This window comes from Halichoeres trimaculatus, unplaced genomic scaffold (genome assembly GCF_033239565.1).
Source record: "Halichoeres trimaculatus isolate MK-OKI-2021-1 unplaced genomic scaffold, fHalTri1.1 fHalTri1_scaffold_10, whole genome shotgun sequence".
Classification (NCBI taxonomy): Eukaryota; Metazoa; Chordata; class Actinopteri; order Labriformes; family Labridae; genus Halichoeres; species Halichoeres trimaculatus.
Genome location: NW_027437187.1, coordinates 25,624,124 through 25,640,125, shown reverse-complemented (window position 1 = coordinate 25,640,125; position 16,002 = coordinate 25,624,124). Strand labels below are relative to the sequence as shown.

The following is a 16,002-nucleotide window of genomic DNA, read 5'->3' as shown; positions in this document are numbered from 1 at the left end:
AAATCAACAAAGAGCACAATATATAGATATTTTATTACAGTTATCATCTATCTTAGCCTTATATTCCAGTTTGTACATTTATACAGATTACAATGATATGCTTACAATACAGTGACCCATAAATACACCACTCAACCAGGCATTTCAATGCACACAGTGTTTCTCTCATGTTTATGCTGCACAAGCCTGGAAAGCAAAACATTTAAAGAATTAGGGCCAAAGGAGGTCTGTCATTAAATTTCTGACGTTGTCTTTGAAACATGGCTCGATACCAACTGTCAAATGTTAAATGTTCTGCTATTTTTGTCTTATCTTTGCACAAGCATATCATGAGCTCAGGGGTATAAAAATAGCCATTTTTTAAATTTCTACAATATTTACATTAATAATTTCACTGTTGAACACACATTAAACTTGTTTTTAAATATGTGTAACTCTAAACACTTTGTTACTTTACTGGCAAACTGCAATGCATCACCTGTAAAGATGCAAAATAAGAACCTGTGCTCTGCATCAACATTTAGTAAATTGAGTGCTGTGAAGCATTTAACAATGAGCAAACTGTTAATGCAGTGAATGGACAGGACAAGCAGGTGTGAGTGGCTGAGCAATATACAAAGCTGAAGATAAAGAAGTTAGGGGCTATCATGAAATTATGCAGTTTTTCCCCTTGTGCCCTTTTTTCTTTTTGGACTTAGTCCGCAGGCCGTAAGAAGGTGAAGACATGCCAGCCACAGGGCTCGGCAAGTCGTCTGTATAGTAGTGTCTGTGGGGCCTCGGCTGAGGGATGGGCTGACCCAGGAAAAAGCCTTCCTCTTCAGAATCAGATGAAGAAGAAGAGCATGTGGAGCACCAATCATCATCATCCTCCCCATACAATCCCAAGAACCTCCCCATGGCTGGGCCCTGTAGTCTGTACTCTGCCATGGCAGTAGGATTTGGGTGCCCTTGAAAGGCTTGATGCCCCTTAGGCCCGAAGGCACTTCCTCTTTGGTCCGCTTTGTAGCACATTCTGGCCCTCTCTTTGGGGAGTAGGTTAAGAGCGTTGTCGGAGCGGGACTTGCGGCTGCGATGCCTCCTGTGGTGGTGATGGTGGCGACCAGAGTGAAGTTCCTGGCCCTGCTCCTCGAAGTGGTACACTCTCCTGCGTGTGCGTTCACTCATAGGTGGCTGGCGCACTGGGAGATCGCAGTAGTGGCCGTTGTCTACTACGTCATCGGAGAATTTGACTTGCTGGGGCTTGGATTGTGAACGTGTCCTCCTGATAGCGGGTACATGAGGTTTGGGTCTGTCTGCTGGCAGAGGTATCTCCTCTTCTTCAGGGACAGTTTCCTCAAACTCTTCCTCCTGCTCTGACACAAGGCTCTTTAAGGAATTGGCACTTCTATGTAACATTGAGGAGTTGAGAGTTCCCATATTACTAGTTTTCTCACAGTCCTCTGCCTCCAGTTCATGAAATCCTTGCAGGGAATACACCAGTTGTCTGTCTTTACTGTCACCGTCCACAGAAGCCCCTGTGAGGAGAGAGAAAAATTTGTAAACATTTGCTCTGAATTTTGGAGCAACCACTGCTATCACATACGAAGAAATGTGCTGTATCATGTCACGTCTACTCACCAGTTATGTTGGAGAGTGCCAGTGAGTCCATGGAGTCTCGGACACTCTGATCTGTTTTCTTGAACTCATCGGTGATGCACTCTAAAGAGTCATTATACCACTGTGGATCCTCTCCCTGGAAGCCTCCTCCAGCCCCATGATCCAGCTCCAACTCCTGGATCTTTCTGCTGCTTGCTGGACCTGGATGACTACCATAGGCTGAGTCCCCAAGCCCATCCTGTGACTGAGCCCAATACATGTCAGCCTGGTACTTCTTACTTGCCAGGCTCCCTCTTCCTCCTCCACTACTCGCACCAGGTTTTGAGGTCTCCTGCTTCAACTTGGTATCCTTTTCAGCAATCCAGAAATCAGTGGGTCTGGAGTCGCTTGCTTGCTGGAAGACCCCATGTTCCCCAAACTTTAAAAGCAGTTGAGTCATGTAGTCCTCATGCTCAGCCCATTCCTCCTCCTGATCCTCAGGTGCTTCATTCTCCTCACCGCGCCCCCTCCAGAAATGCTCATCAGATAAGTTCATGTGGGCAAGCTTGTTGGTCAGGGTGTCATCAGCGTTTCCACTGAGGCCTGGGAACTTATAGTTGACAGAGGGGGAGAAGAGGAGCGACTGTCTGCATTGGTCAGCTGAGCGACTGCTTTTTCCCATGCGCACGCTGCGTCGAGATTCTCGTGATCGAGCTGACTGGAAGGCAGAGTCGGAGGAGTCAGAGGCATGTACGTCTTCGCCAATGCTGCAGGCCTTGGAGCAATATATGCGGCCCTGGTGGGGCAGGAAGGGGCAGCCCAGTAGAGAGCTTTTACACTGGGCACAGCTAAAGCAGCTCTCAGTTGCATGCCAGTGGAGCCCATCATAGGTCATCTGAGCATGATCAACACCTGGGAGGAAGATGTTCAGATTGTTAGACAAGCAGCACCTCAGGCTAAAATAAGTCCTGACTGATATTTTTAAAAATCTCACCAATATGTTCTCCGCAGGCCTCGCAGTACTCTGCATAGAGAGATTCAAAGCAACCACAGCAGTATGGTCTGCCATCCTTCATGATGTAGCGCTGCCCTCCAAGAATTGTCTCACATTCAAAACAGGAGAAGTGCTTCATATGCCAATGGCGCCCCTCTGCCTCTGTGCACTCATCAGCAAAGATGATCTGTAAAGAAATTTCACTAAATTACACAAAACTGCCAGATCTGCATGTTCAGTCATTCAGATCAGACAGCGCTTGTCTAAGATAAGTGCAACTGCTACCCCAGATAAATTCGAAGAAGGTAGTAAATGTCAAGCTCCAGAAGTTTTTCCTTTACTACTTTGTTTTCTTTCAGTGTTTCAGTATGTGGTTTTACCTCTTCACAGGCCGAGCAGCGTGGTTTGAGCAGCTCTGCATGGTGCCTTCCACAGTGGATCTTTCCATCATGGTAGAAGTAGATCAAATCCACCAGCAGTTCACTGCATGTGGAACAGGCAAAGCATGCTGGGTGCCAGCACAGCCCAGGGCCTGCCCTTGAGGCGAACACTGCCATTTCTCCACCGTTGATGTTTTCACCACACTGCAATATAAGAGATGATCGCACGGTTGAGTAAAACACATCCTGTAATGACTCTGAAACAGCTCTTTAGCTCCAGTTACAAAAAAAAAATGGTTTGACAAGATCAAATGAAGCTTGGGTGGTTAATTACAGCTACTTTAAAACTGAGTTCTTTGGCCAAGTCCAAATTTGCTTGTCATGCCACATAAATTCTGGTTTCTTTGCACTTGAACATTATGGCCTCCAAGCCTAATTGCTCTGTTGATGAAGGGGTCAAAATGTGGCTCATCCATCCTATCAGGGTGTGCTAACTGCAGTCACGTAATAACCCATGTTTCTGTTTCCCAGCACCTGCAACTCTAACCAGTAGATTGTAGGACAACCACACTTTTCAAAAAAAGTATAGCTGCTTTTTGAGAGCGTTTTTAAGGGTTTATTGAAACATTCTGCTCGATAATCACTGTGATTTCTAATGGGAACACTGCCATGAGCCAATCCAAATCTCAGCAATGAAAGCTTTTTGTCTGCAAGGCTGCAAACCCTTTCATATTTATTTGTACATTTTCACAATTCATATCAACAAAGTAGTTTAAAAAAGTTTGCTGAGCTTTGGAAGAATATGTGCTACGTCCTAAACTTCAACAGCAATTTACACAACCACTATCCCACTCCTCTACCCTCCATATTAATGGTAAATTATGCACATGTGCCTGAAAACTTACATGCTCACAAATGCTCTTCATCAGGTTGCGAGGCAGTAGTTTTAATGTGCCTCTCCCAAGAGCTTCCTTCTTCCTCTGGACACTGAACATAAGTAGCTCCTTCTTTTCCTCCTCACTGAGGGACTGGCAGTATCGCACCTGGGGAAAAAAAGAACAAGTTTTGAGTTAACATCCACACTTTGCATTAAGGAACAATGTTACGCCTTTCACAGGCTCAGCTCTGAGGAGGAATAATTTTGTTTGAGTGGTTCAAGAGAGCTTTTTATCTAATACCTCTAGAAAGATTTAACTGCATGACTGCAGGTCACTAAAAGGTTATAAACTTAGATAGGTATAAGAAAGGGCAGAGTGCATACCAGAGCATGCTGAACAAAGGTAACTCTTGACCCCAGCTTGCCCTTCCTACACCCCTTAAATATCTCTGTCCACAGCCCCTGATTGAGAACATCATTTTACAACAGGGCTTTTTGATGTCTCCTAAAGCCTTAACAAGAGGGAAAGCAGACGTTTACACAAACAAGGCCTGTGTTTAGAGAGAAATCAAGAGGACGGGCAACAAAGGAAGGGAGACAGCCAAGTCGAACTGTGGTGCCACTGCGGTGGTGGCATCACATAAAGCTTCTTTCAACCACAAGCCCTCTCTCCCGCTGAGCAGTCCTCGTAAAAACCACTGCTATGACAGGAATCCTGCTGGTGGGGGCTCCTGGCAAACATCATAAAATCATCAAGTCAAGAGTCACATTGTGCCCACTCTACATGTCTACACGGTTGTGGAACAAAAAATCCCCCAGAGTGTGCAGAGTGTGGTGTTAACGTGACTGTTCAAGACCCGCAGAAGTAGGATGGCATGAAGATGGTGCAGTTATTAATGCTGCGGGTTTAACAGATAAACAGAACTCAGAGTGGTTGAAACGAGCAGACCTGCTGGGACGAGTTTAATGATACTTTATTAAAACATGCACACATAATATTCTCACCTCATTATCATGTGGTGGGAGTTGGTAGAGGAGCTGCTTGATTCGATACTTCTCCCCTGGACTGTTCACATATGGGATCTTGTCCTCAGGCAGGCAGGAGAAATATAACTGGACCTAGGAGAAATCACAGCATGGAGAAGAGAGATGAGGCAAAGGAACATGGTTTGGCATTAAGACAGTCTAGACAGTCTCGAAGATGTGTGCCAGGTTATGGTGACCCTTGATTGAAAAAAAGAAACATGAAACTGACAAGGCGTCAAAACACTTTTATTGCTTGAACTGAAGGTCCAATAAATAAGCATGAAAAAACAACTGACATCCATTCCAAGTTATATATTTTCAAGAATGTGTGGCCATCAGTCGTGAACATATATCTGTTACCAGCCCTCCAGGAAGTTGAGCTGTTTTCAACAAAAAAATGCATCTGTTGAACTGCAGCAATATATCATAGTTATGATGTTGGACGAACAGCCCATATTTATGAACACAAATTATTTTCCAAGGAACCGGAGGCTAACACATTAATTTATAATGAGACACATTCTGGGAAGGCTAAGTGTAAAGTGTATGGAAGACTGACTTTGTATTATAAAATGTTGGAGCATTACCTCAACCTCAAAATCATCTTAATGTCAAGACAGCGACACAGAATGTTTCGTTAAGTTTTGTTGACGCCATTTTGGGGGATTTTATACTTCATAAATCAGAGCTGAGAAGTCAAAACAGGTCAACAGGTCAAATCAGTTTGAGGGTTGTTTTTTCCAGTAATATGCTTGTCTCTATAGGGACAGGACAAAGCAGCTTGTCGCAGTGGCACTTTGACCCTTGGGGCTGACCACTGAAAACTAAACTTTATGAGGGAGGGGCTATTACAGCCAGCCAGATAAAAAGGTGGGCTGTGCTTGCCTTGTGTGTTGGGGTGGCTTCCTGTAGCTTTGGTCGTCTAGGGGGGGTAACAGCAATTTACCCTGACAATCAACCCAGAGTTTGCCCCCTCACCATAAATTATGCACATTTTGATGCTGCTATTACCCCTCATCCAGCACCCTAGGGGCTGGAGAACAGTCCACAGTATCACCCAAGCCCTATGTGTGTCTTCACTGTAATAATGACCCATAATACTTGGCCAATTCAGGGCAATGGCTGCAGTAAAGACATTACAGTTGACCCATGCATTTCCAAAACAAAAGGCTCTGCATGTTTGGGGTTTAAGGTTCTCTCTGTGCTGAGAACCCCTCTCCCCCTCATTGCTTCCATGTGTGTAGTTTAACAGGGGGGAAATGGGATGGAGAGACATGGAGGGGGAGAGAGAATCACATCAAGAAAAGAAAGAAAAATGAGGGGAAGGAAAAATGCGGCAGATTTGGGAAAAGTGCCACATCACACTGGCTGCCCCGCGGACACAACTAACAGCCCTGCTTGTGTTTGTGGAGAGGAAGGCTTGTTAAAAGAAGGCCCCTTGATTCTCCACTCTGCCACCAGCAGTGGTCTCGACCCACCAAGTCCTCATCCTAACAGATCTGTGATAATGACAAGCAGACTTTGCCATCCCGCAGTTTGTAAAATAAAGTGCACACATCCTGTCTGTAAGTGGCTGCATGGTGGAGCCGGATCAGTCTGCTTGGAACAAAAGAAACAAGCAAAAGTTTATAAAATATGCTGCTTGTCCCTTAAGTGCCGTCATCAAGAGGCTACAGCTGGTGTGTTGTATTCACTTATGTGCTGAATAGCATTTATGTGGGCCAGGAAAATGGGCTAGAAGGGAATTAAAATCAGGTCAGAGCTGTTTTTATTCCCCATCAGGAGGATACAGTATTATTCACTGTGGTAATTTGGGAAATGATGACAGCTGAACCATTGAGATAGGCACCACAATTAAAGAGAACAATATTGTACTTTAATTTTTCTTTATAGAACAAGAAGCCAAATCCAAACCAAGCAGACAACCCAAAACACCTTCATTAGTCTCCAGACAGAATAATCAGAGGTAAGTGATATTTAGTTGACTCACCTGTTCAGGCCTTAGACCAGGTGGTACCCAGGCATACTCCTCCAGCGCACACCCTGAGTCATCATCAGAGGTGGAGCTACGTTGGAAGCCAGAAGTCAACTTACTGACTTTCTGCTCCATCATCAAGTCCCGCTGGCGGGCCCCACCCTGGAGGCCAGACGCCGACATTGCCGCACTCGCCAGGCTCATCAGACTCGCCTTTTACTAGACAGAGAAAACAAATGGAGGGATAGTGGGAGTAAAGGGAAAAGAACGGAAGCAGAAGAGAAAACACAAAGTTACTTTACGTCAGCAAAACCCCACATAATACAATCCTCACTTCATTCAATGCAGTTGTGTCATGTCAGTGAGTGCTAACCACCAGCTGAATCATAACGTCACTGTCTCTTTCATGAGGCTCAACGCCCCCTCACAGAGCAATTATGGTGGTTCTTGGGTCACTTCTGGTGATGAGTCAACTTGATAAAGGCTCTCATAAAGAGAACTATACTCTTTTCACTGTTGTTGTGGCAATGGTTTTAATATACACCTCCTTTATGTGGCTTTTTAGTATACCCATACCATTAGGAAATTCCCAATGCGTATGTTGCATGACATCTTGTAAAAAAAATGGCAACCAAAACCAGTCTGCTATTCTTAAATTCAAAGCTCACTTGGAGCTACCGCAATTTAAGTTTCCCTCAACTCTACAGCAATCCTAACACCAGACAGTGGCTGCTGTATCTTTAGGTTTTAGCCATGAAGCTGAGGTCTATGTGAGCCATCATTCAGCTTCCTTATGTGCTACGTCATCCTCTGTCCCAAGAGAGGTCACTTCACAAGATCTGTTGCTAGCTTGATCTGTTGAGCCTGCGGTCTGTATAAACATGGGTCTGGCCTTAAGAGAGGACCACCATATGGGGAATGTCCACAAGCCTAGTCTCCCCCTTCATCTCCCCTTTTTCTTTGGACTGTTTGTTTTCCAACCTGCTACACTAAGTATCTTATCATCCTTTCATCTTTTAGATGGACAGAACAATGGCAGGTGAAGTTGTTGGATGGGGGGAGCTGGAGAGGGGGGTCATGGATAGATGGGGTTGAATGATTCTGGGTATTGATGGTTGTGGCCTTAGTCAATGAAGACATGACTCTTGGACAAACTGTTTTATGTTTACCCAACAACAAACAAAACAAACTAAACCAACTACTTCAGCTTTTTGTCTATTGAATGGAGCAAGAGAACAGTATTAAAAGTAAAAGTGGTAAGAGATATTTGTTATAGAAGAAGAGCCTTAAACTTGTCACTTTACAAGTTTCAAGTTAAGGTTATGTTGCTAAAGTTATTCAAGCAAATCTCTACATACACCTTTAAAAACTATTTTCCAAGGCTAAAGTTGACAAAACATTGGATCGTAAACCAAATCACTCCTATAGTCCTCTTGAGTAGCTGGGCCTCTGTAAGCTTTCTAGGGACCAAGCAGACAAGCAGATAATGAATGTGTGTCCAGTTGTGGTCATTTCTCACAAGCCAAGGGCTCTAGCTGAGATCAAATGGGAGCCCGGCCAGTGTCCAGCAGCCTGGCCCTTCAACCACCTCCCCCAAACCTACACCCCCTATGGCCAGCAAGGGCACAGAGGGCCGCGGGGAGACAGCTGAGAAAACCAGACACACTTGAGTGCAGCCTTTGAACACCGGTGTGACAGTAGAGCGGCCTGAAAATCTGTGCTCTCTCCTGGAATGATATATATGCCCGGCTGCCTCCGGGCGCGTGCGGCCCCTATGCATACATAAGGAGGGAGTGCATAAATTTAATGCTGCCAACATTGACACAGGCCACTGAAGGCTAAGCTAGTTTCACACGCAAACCTGAAGTGTCAGTTAGCCGTTTGCTCATGTCCTGAGTTCTGGTTCCATGAAGACTTTTTCTAAGACAGTTGAATTCAAGACCCTGTGATTGATTTAGTGCTTCATGGACAGCATACCAGGTTAGGCATCTACTGGTCATTCACATCAGAACATCCCCCTCAAGGACATGTCAGCCTCTGTAGCCTTGCCAGTGCCAAATGACATACCTGCTTCCACCCAGCCTGTCAGAGCATGATAAATGGAAGTGCCATTGGATTCATGGGCTCTTTTTGGGATCCATGCCTGCATTGTGCCACAAAGTGTCAAGTCAGGCAGATTGGCTTATGACACGTAGCATTACTACGCCTCTGATGTCCTGAACAATAGCACCTTTGTAAAAGAATCCACTGAAAGCCTGTTCCATCAAGGACCTGTGTATCTTCCTTTTAAGTCTCTTTTCTCCTGGAGATGTGGTGTGTTATCTCCTCATACATGACAGTTGAAGTCCTCAAACTCAGATAACCTGTCCTCACATGAGAAGGGGGCTAAGAAAGAAGACACTGTCTTGTTCTTTTTGCATCCATTGACTTGCAAATGAGACCAAAATAACCTGCAAAAATGTGGCCTTGTTTGAGAGCGGCTTGGGTTTCATTTGGGAGATGGCTAACTATAGGCAGGTTGAGTCAAGGAGCCAAGAGACTCCACAGCCTCACATTTTATCAGACACACTCACTCATGCAAAACATTTGTTAGAAAGATGTTTGCTTTCACAAGTTGGCCGAGCCTCTGAGGATGTAGCACAAAGCCAAACCTGACTCACAGGAATGTAAGGCTTGATCTTTAGCCAGATTTGCAAAGAGGAATAAGGGACGCACACTGCTTGAGCAATGGCTGTTTTCTACACAACCACATCTGCTCGCATGCTAATTTTCCCTTAAGAAGTCATGTACTCCATTTCCTTTAATTTCACCAGCCACGCTTCCTTCATAGTTTGAATGACAGAAGCACCGAGCCAACTAACACATCCATGCTTAGGCTGACTTGCCAAGTCACTGACTCATCACTTGTTCTGCCTTTTAAAGTTTTTCTCCCAACAAGGAGTCTATGGTTTATGAGATTAGCTTGAACTCCCATTCTCACTCCTCTGCTCCCCCTGCCCTGCCCTCCTCCCACGCTTACCAGACCCCTGCAGTCTTGAATGTTTAACAGCCCCTCACTCTTTTGTAAAGGTGCTTGTTAACATGGCTTTGGGAGCTGCAGGCCTGCATATCTGACTGATCTACCCACAGAGAGCCAGAGGGTGTTGGGGGTTCTCTGAGGCTGAGGCTAAAATGGGCTGACTGACATGTAAGAGAATGTTAATGTGTCTCGTTCCACAAAAGAGAGGAAATTTAAGTCAAGGTAGGCGGAAGAGGGAAGCTGGGACACATGCCTGCTTTGAAAGAGATTTAGTGGGAATTTGAAAACATCCCACTTGTTAGTTGGGATGAATGAAGAGGATTGTGCTCGATGAAAAAGTGCACAATGACTCTGATAGTGTGGTAGCACAGAAGGATTTGACTCCTTTCTGTAGGTGAAGGTGCAAAAAGTGGGTGCAAACTCGATCCATTAAGAAACAGAGCCACCACAGACTACAGTGTGAGATTATTCATCTCTCCCAGGACCCCGCTCTGTTGGAGACCAATAAATATATCCACCAAATGACATTTTTAAAGAGTATTCAACAACACTTCATCCAGAGTCACCCATTTCCAGACACTGGAGCATTGGCTTAACAACCCTTTAGAGAGTGCAGAGGGAAAATACGAAGCTTCTGGTCTGAATTACTGACTTTATTCCCTTTAGGAAGTGGATGATGGACATGCACACAACTCAACACAGTGCTCTCTGTCAGTTTGGACTGGCCCGACATGTTTGACTTGGCTCCTGCGAGCTCAGCAATGCAGGATAGGCTCTACTTGTACAGAAAAACAAGATTTTCTGTTCCTTGGCCCCATTGAGTTCATTCTCAGACAAATCTTTTTTTATGTTAGACAAGACATGCCTGAAGTTAAGGAAAATATGCAGCATGTTTCTCCTTTTTGTTACACTTGAATTTATTCAGATGACAGCACGTCAGCTCTTGAAACTTCATGTAAGACAAACAAAGCTGGTTTCAGGAACGTTAAGTGTCAAGTTGCTGGGTAAAACGGACTGTTTAGACTTTTTGGTAATAGAATTATCTTTAAAAAAACACAGTAACAGCTGAGTGACAATGCTTTAGACTTGTTTATGCCAAATCTTTCTGCAGAAGCTTTAAGACATATCAGCTTGAAAATGAAACGTCTGAGGAGCTTGGGTTTCTTGCAGTGTGGAGGTGCAACATGGCTGATGTTTGGTCTGCTTATTGAAGCCTCCTTTCATGGCTGGGGAAGTTGTTTTCTCAGGACCAAATGGATTGGAGAAACATCCCCACAGAGATCTACGCTCTGGAGACCACCTGCAAGCCGGGCAGACTGCACACGTGCTGCTGTCACATCAAACACACATGTATCTCAGGAAGTCTGGTTGGAAAAATAGGGCCCCTGAATGAAACTCATCTAACTTTAGTCCTTTGTGGAGACAGATTTTGATGAGACTAAACAATTTGTTATGTTGTATATCTTTGTCATATAAAACTGAATGCAACTACCTGGCTTTCTGTAGTTTCCAAAGTTATCATCTCATTTTTGTTCAGGTACATTATTTCTTTTAGATTCATTTTTCCCTCCTTGTTGCAGCACAATCCCTTAAAAAAAGAAACAGATTACATCTCCAGTCAGTCCCGTGCCAGTCTTACCTTCGTGTGTGCCAAGTCTCCTGAGGTGAGCAGGAAAAAGGAATCTTATCACTACTAAATCCAACAGTCCTAGATTGTTCTCCAGCCTCTGGGCTTCATATCTATGCAAAGGTCCTTGAAAGCTCTAATTCCAGCACAGGAGCAGTCAGCCTTCTCTAGCAGAGCTGTCAGCACTGTAACAGCCCATATCAATGCCAAGACGGTAAAACAGTCCAGGAGATGTCTGTCTGAGTGTGTGGGAGAGAGTGTTTGAGATGGGTGTGTGCGTGTGCGTGTACATGGAGAAGCTCAACCAGATGGTCATCCCACCCTCACCCACTCCTCCTCCTCCTCTTCTCAGCCCAACCCTCTCAACCTAACCCGGCCCCATCCCCTCAAAGCAGCCAGTCGTGACAGGGTTTGGCAAAACCAGGCGTCTCTGTCTCCTCCTGACCCTCCCCTCCAGCTTAACATATGCTTCCAAGCGGGAACCACCACCAGAGGAACCATGCTCTAAAAGCAGCACATCACTTTGCTTGTTTCTTACATTTACCACCTCAAACTCCACATCGGCTTTCACATGACAATCTTCTTGGTGGTGGCCGTTAAACCCAGGCTTTGGTTTGTCTGGTGGTTGTCCTCATACTCCTGCGCACTGACATGTGACAGTTACAGAAAGCAGTTTGCTATATTCAGCTCCATGATTACAGACTGATTGTTGGATTGAGGGAACAAAGATGCTCTATGTTTCCTGCTGCAACAAAACACTTCCCACCATTAACGCCATCCTTCTTTAGCCTAACATAACCCTTCACTATGACTTAACATGATGTCAGCAAGTCTGAAAGCCACGATCCCATTACATATGAATCACAGTAAAGCCTATTGAAAGGAACTACTTTAACCACAAAGCTGTTATTATCAGCTTAACATAGTCTGAGAGAGGGTTAAAAATGTCCATCACAGCTAAGCTCAACTTTGTTAAGTCATGCTTGATGCACAATGTAACTATATCATGGGATTATGTGTGGGCACCCGGAAAGGCAGGGCCAATGAAGTTGTCATAGTTTGAAAAGTCAGTGAGAGTTTTGACAATGAAATAATCATTTGGAGTGTTTAAAATTTCAGTCGAACTGAGCTTGGTAATGTCTATGGAGTATAATTGCTAAAATGTACAGCATAACATTTATATATTCATATCATAAAGAAGAATGAACTAAATATCCAGAGTTTTTGGGGGGCTAACTCTATTACTAAATGATCAGCGACACATTGCTTGTATTGGCTAATATCCAGTGCCTTCTCCTTGGAAAGCAGCTACAATAATCAACATGTTCTTTTGAATACAAATGTACACTTTTAATGTATCATTCCATCCAACAGAACATCCCTTAGAGGACACAGTTGACCTCTGCCTCTCCTTCACCTCTGCAGGAATGTCAGAACGTGAAACTCTTCCTGTTGCTTCTGAAAACAAAAGTGGCCAGTCCGGGTCAAACTCTGGACAGTTGCACCTTTTGCATCCTTTTATTGTTGTTTGGTTACAAAGTCAAAGTGTTACTCTCCCCCAAAAGGACATGTTTTACAGCGCACTTGAATGTGTCGATGGGGATGAAAAAGTTCATCCTTTTCAACACCATGTTTGGCTCCAGAGGGTTAACATATTTAAAGACTGTAAAACAAAGCAGTTGAACATTTTATTGGGAGGAAAGGAATCTATTAACACAGCCAGGATTGCTTTCTTTATTAACATTTTAGCAGCTGTTTAATTTTGTGGAGATGACATCAGGGTGTAACTCAGTAAATGAGAACACATGCGTGAAGCGTTTACAATGCTTAGTTTTTAAAGTAGAGGGTTATATAACAGGGTTCACAAGGGTCAATGTAGCTTTACTGCAACAAATTAGTTTAAAAAACAATATTTTACTACCTCACTTTAATTTTATTATTCTGCCCATGATTTGATGACCCATGACAAAGTCTTGCAGGGGTGGATCTAGAGGATGGACTGGGGTGACATGCGCCCCAATTGCCACCCCAACATCCTAAACTTTGATTGGCTATTTGCCTTTGCAGAGGCAAAACTATTGTATAAATAACTTATTTGAGCTCACTTGAACATTTTCTTTATTTGGCACTTTAAAGGCTCAATGAGTAGAAATGAGAATATTTAGGGACTTTTAGCAGTCATGTTCAGGTAGAAATGCTCCCTTGCTCTCCACTACCCTTCCCTTTTGACTTGTCCTTGGCCCCTTTTGACAAAAGTCATCAAAAAATGTTGTCAATACAAATTTGTTTACTCACACATACAAAAATAAACAATTCTTCTTTGTCTTTTACCCTGCTGCTAATCCTTTAAACATAATAAATAAGTATAGTAGTTTGTTTTTTGCTACTTTACAAACATGACAGTGCAGTATGGCAGCCTCCAAGGAAGTGGGTCTGATCCTATGGAGATACAAGAAGCTCATTCTAAGTTTATTAAAGCTTTTTCCAACATATTTTTTTATGTCCTGCTATTTACATTCCCGTTATGTATTCATATAATTGTGGATATTTCTTCTTATTTGCTGCTGAATGCCGCTAACAACAACACATAGTATCTTTAAAGTAAACAAGGTTAATTAAAAAATGCTGCTCATGTGACAAAGCATATTCAATGCCATCCCTCCACAAACCAGGGCCCCCCCAGTTGAGCCACCCCAATCGAAAAGTCTGGACACACCCCTGGAGCAACAGCATGATGATTGCTAGTTTGGCTGATATGATAAACCTTGTACAGCAGACCATCATACTTTTTAGTCATGAAACCTTCAAGCAAACATATTTTATTTTATATAATTACCAAAAAGTGGAGAAAAATCCCAGCTGCTCATTCCTTTTTTGTGCATTGCCTTGTGCATGACTGACAGGCTAAGACTTAGTCATCCTCACATCCTCACCTCCCATTAACACCAGCATGTGTTGAAATGTCACTGTGTAGGCAGTGACTGGTGACCGTCAGTGTTCTGTCACAGTGATGAAAATAACACCGCTTGGATGTGCAAAGAGAAAAATGTATCAGAAAAGGGGAAATGTGATGGAATTAATTTGATATCCTGGTGCATGTACCTGTCAGTGTGTTGTGCTGTGGACAAAGCCTCTGTAGCAGCCAAGTCCAGGGAGGAGAGACAGCCTTTTACAGCAAACCTCAAAGCCTTTGTCCTGCTCCATTAGCAATTCTTAGTGGAGAGGGACAACACAACATCCTGCCTTTTAGGAGGGGAGCTGCAGAGTTAAGAAGGTTAACAAATCTAGTGAGTATAGTGTGACTCTGATTGTGTTTGATTACAGAATGAAGAAGTGATGTGTCTGTTCACTAAGTGTGAGAATTTGTTGGCGTGTTTGAAGCCATAAGAAAAAGACCTGAGGGTTGAGTCACTCCAGAGGTGTTTTGTCTTGTTTAAAGCTAGTGAAGAAAGTAGAGTAATGGGTTTAAATGGTCAAGAAAGCAACAGTTGACACATTTGAAGCACAAATTCTGCAACACTTAACACTAAAACTGCAAAGAAGGAGCAGAAGCCTTTGACAATGAACTTATGTGGAAGCTGTGCTATTCAAAGACACCTGTGGATTATCTTTAGTTATCATCATCCCAAGCCTCATTCTGAACTCTTTAGTTCAGATTATTTTTTCACAGTTTAAGGTTCACCTCAGAAAGTTGAATAATATTAAGCTGGTCAAGTCATCCATCCCTGACCTCTGACCCTTGAGAACACCAGATGACCCATAAATCTATGACCCCGGGGCTTTATGGCCCATTCCCCTGTCATAGCCACAACGACCTGAACAGCACCTCACACCTGGTCTGCACCTTCTCACCCCTGTAAAAACAGAAAAAAATGCCCCATGCTAGCGGCGAGGTAGTCTATGACCAGCATGCCCTGACAATACCAGGATAGGGATGATCATCATCAGAACCAACGCCCGACGATAAAGCAGCATTCTTCACTGGTCCAAACACGTCCTTAAAGAAGGGGACCCATAAAACAAAGAATCTAAGGCAAAGCTGAAAGCTGCATCTCACACTCAAACCCCTGGACACCAGTCTGCATCAGAGCTTCAAACACACAAATTTGGGTCCTAAGAAGTGTCATTAAGTAGGGCACCAGAGGGGGCAGAGGGAAGGTCAGTCTCTAACTTACTGTCATTGATGAGCATTGTCGAAAGCAGCTCTCACTAGTGTGAGAGCAACCTTATAAAAAGTCGGTATTCTCAAGGTTTAAATGACTTGCCAACGGGTATTAGCAGGACACAGGCTCAACAAAAGCCTCACTTATACAGGCCAATAAAAGCCTATCACTCTACTGTAACAACAATCCTTTTTTACGCCTTGAAAGAGGGCGGAAAAGGTCAACTGGTGGAGCAGTCAGCACATTGATATTGACTTAGCTAGATTGGCGCTGACAAATTCAGGTCAGACTGTGGGCTTGTTAGCCCTATAACCCTGCCATAACCCCTTTTACTGTTTCACTCTGACACATTTGAGGCAGCTGAGG

The 16,002-nt window shown here is 43.9% G+C and overlaps 1 protein-coding gene across 3 annotated transcripts in view; it reads right to left on the bottom strand.

The window, feature by feature from the left end:
* Positions 1 to 14: 14 nt before the first annotated feature.
* The window catches only part of prickle1a (prickle homolog 1a), a 100,928-nt gene continuing 84,940 nt past the window's right edge, over positions 15 to 16,002 (bottom strand). For 2 of the 3 annotated variants that reach the window (XM_074678381.1, XM_074678379.1), the window contains 7 exons: positions 6,843 to 7,046; positions 4,832 to 4,945; positions 3,855 to 3,992; positions 2,950 to 3,153; positions 2,570 to 2,756; positions 1,618 to 2,487; positions 15 to 1,514 (listed from right to left, as the gene is read on the bottom strand). In XM_074678381.1, coding sequence (XP_074534482.1) covers positions 646 to 1,514; positions 1,618 to 2,487; positions 2,570 to 2,756; positions 2,950 to 3,153; positions 3,855 to 3,992; positions 4,832 to 4,945; positions 6,843 to 7,031 — 2,571 coding nt within the window. In that variant the 5' untranslated portion in view covers positions 7,032 to 7,046 and the 3' untranslated portion in view covers positions 15 to 645. Of the gene's footprint in view, positions 1,515 to 1,617; positions 2,488 to 2,569; positions 2,757 to 2,949; positions 3,154 to 3,854; positions 3,993 to 4,831; positions 4,946 to 6,842; positions 7,047 to 11,485; positions 11,743 to 16,002 lie in introns of those variants that run through there. The other variant, XM_074678380.1, reaches the window with a different exon arrangement.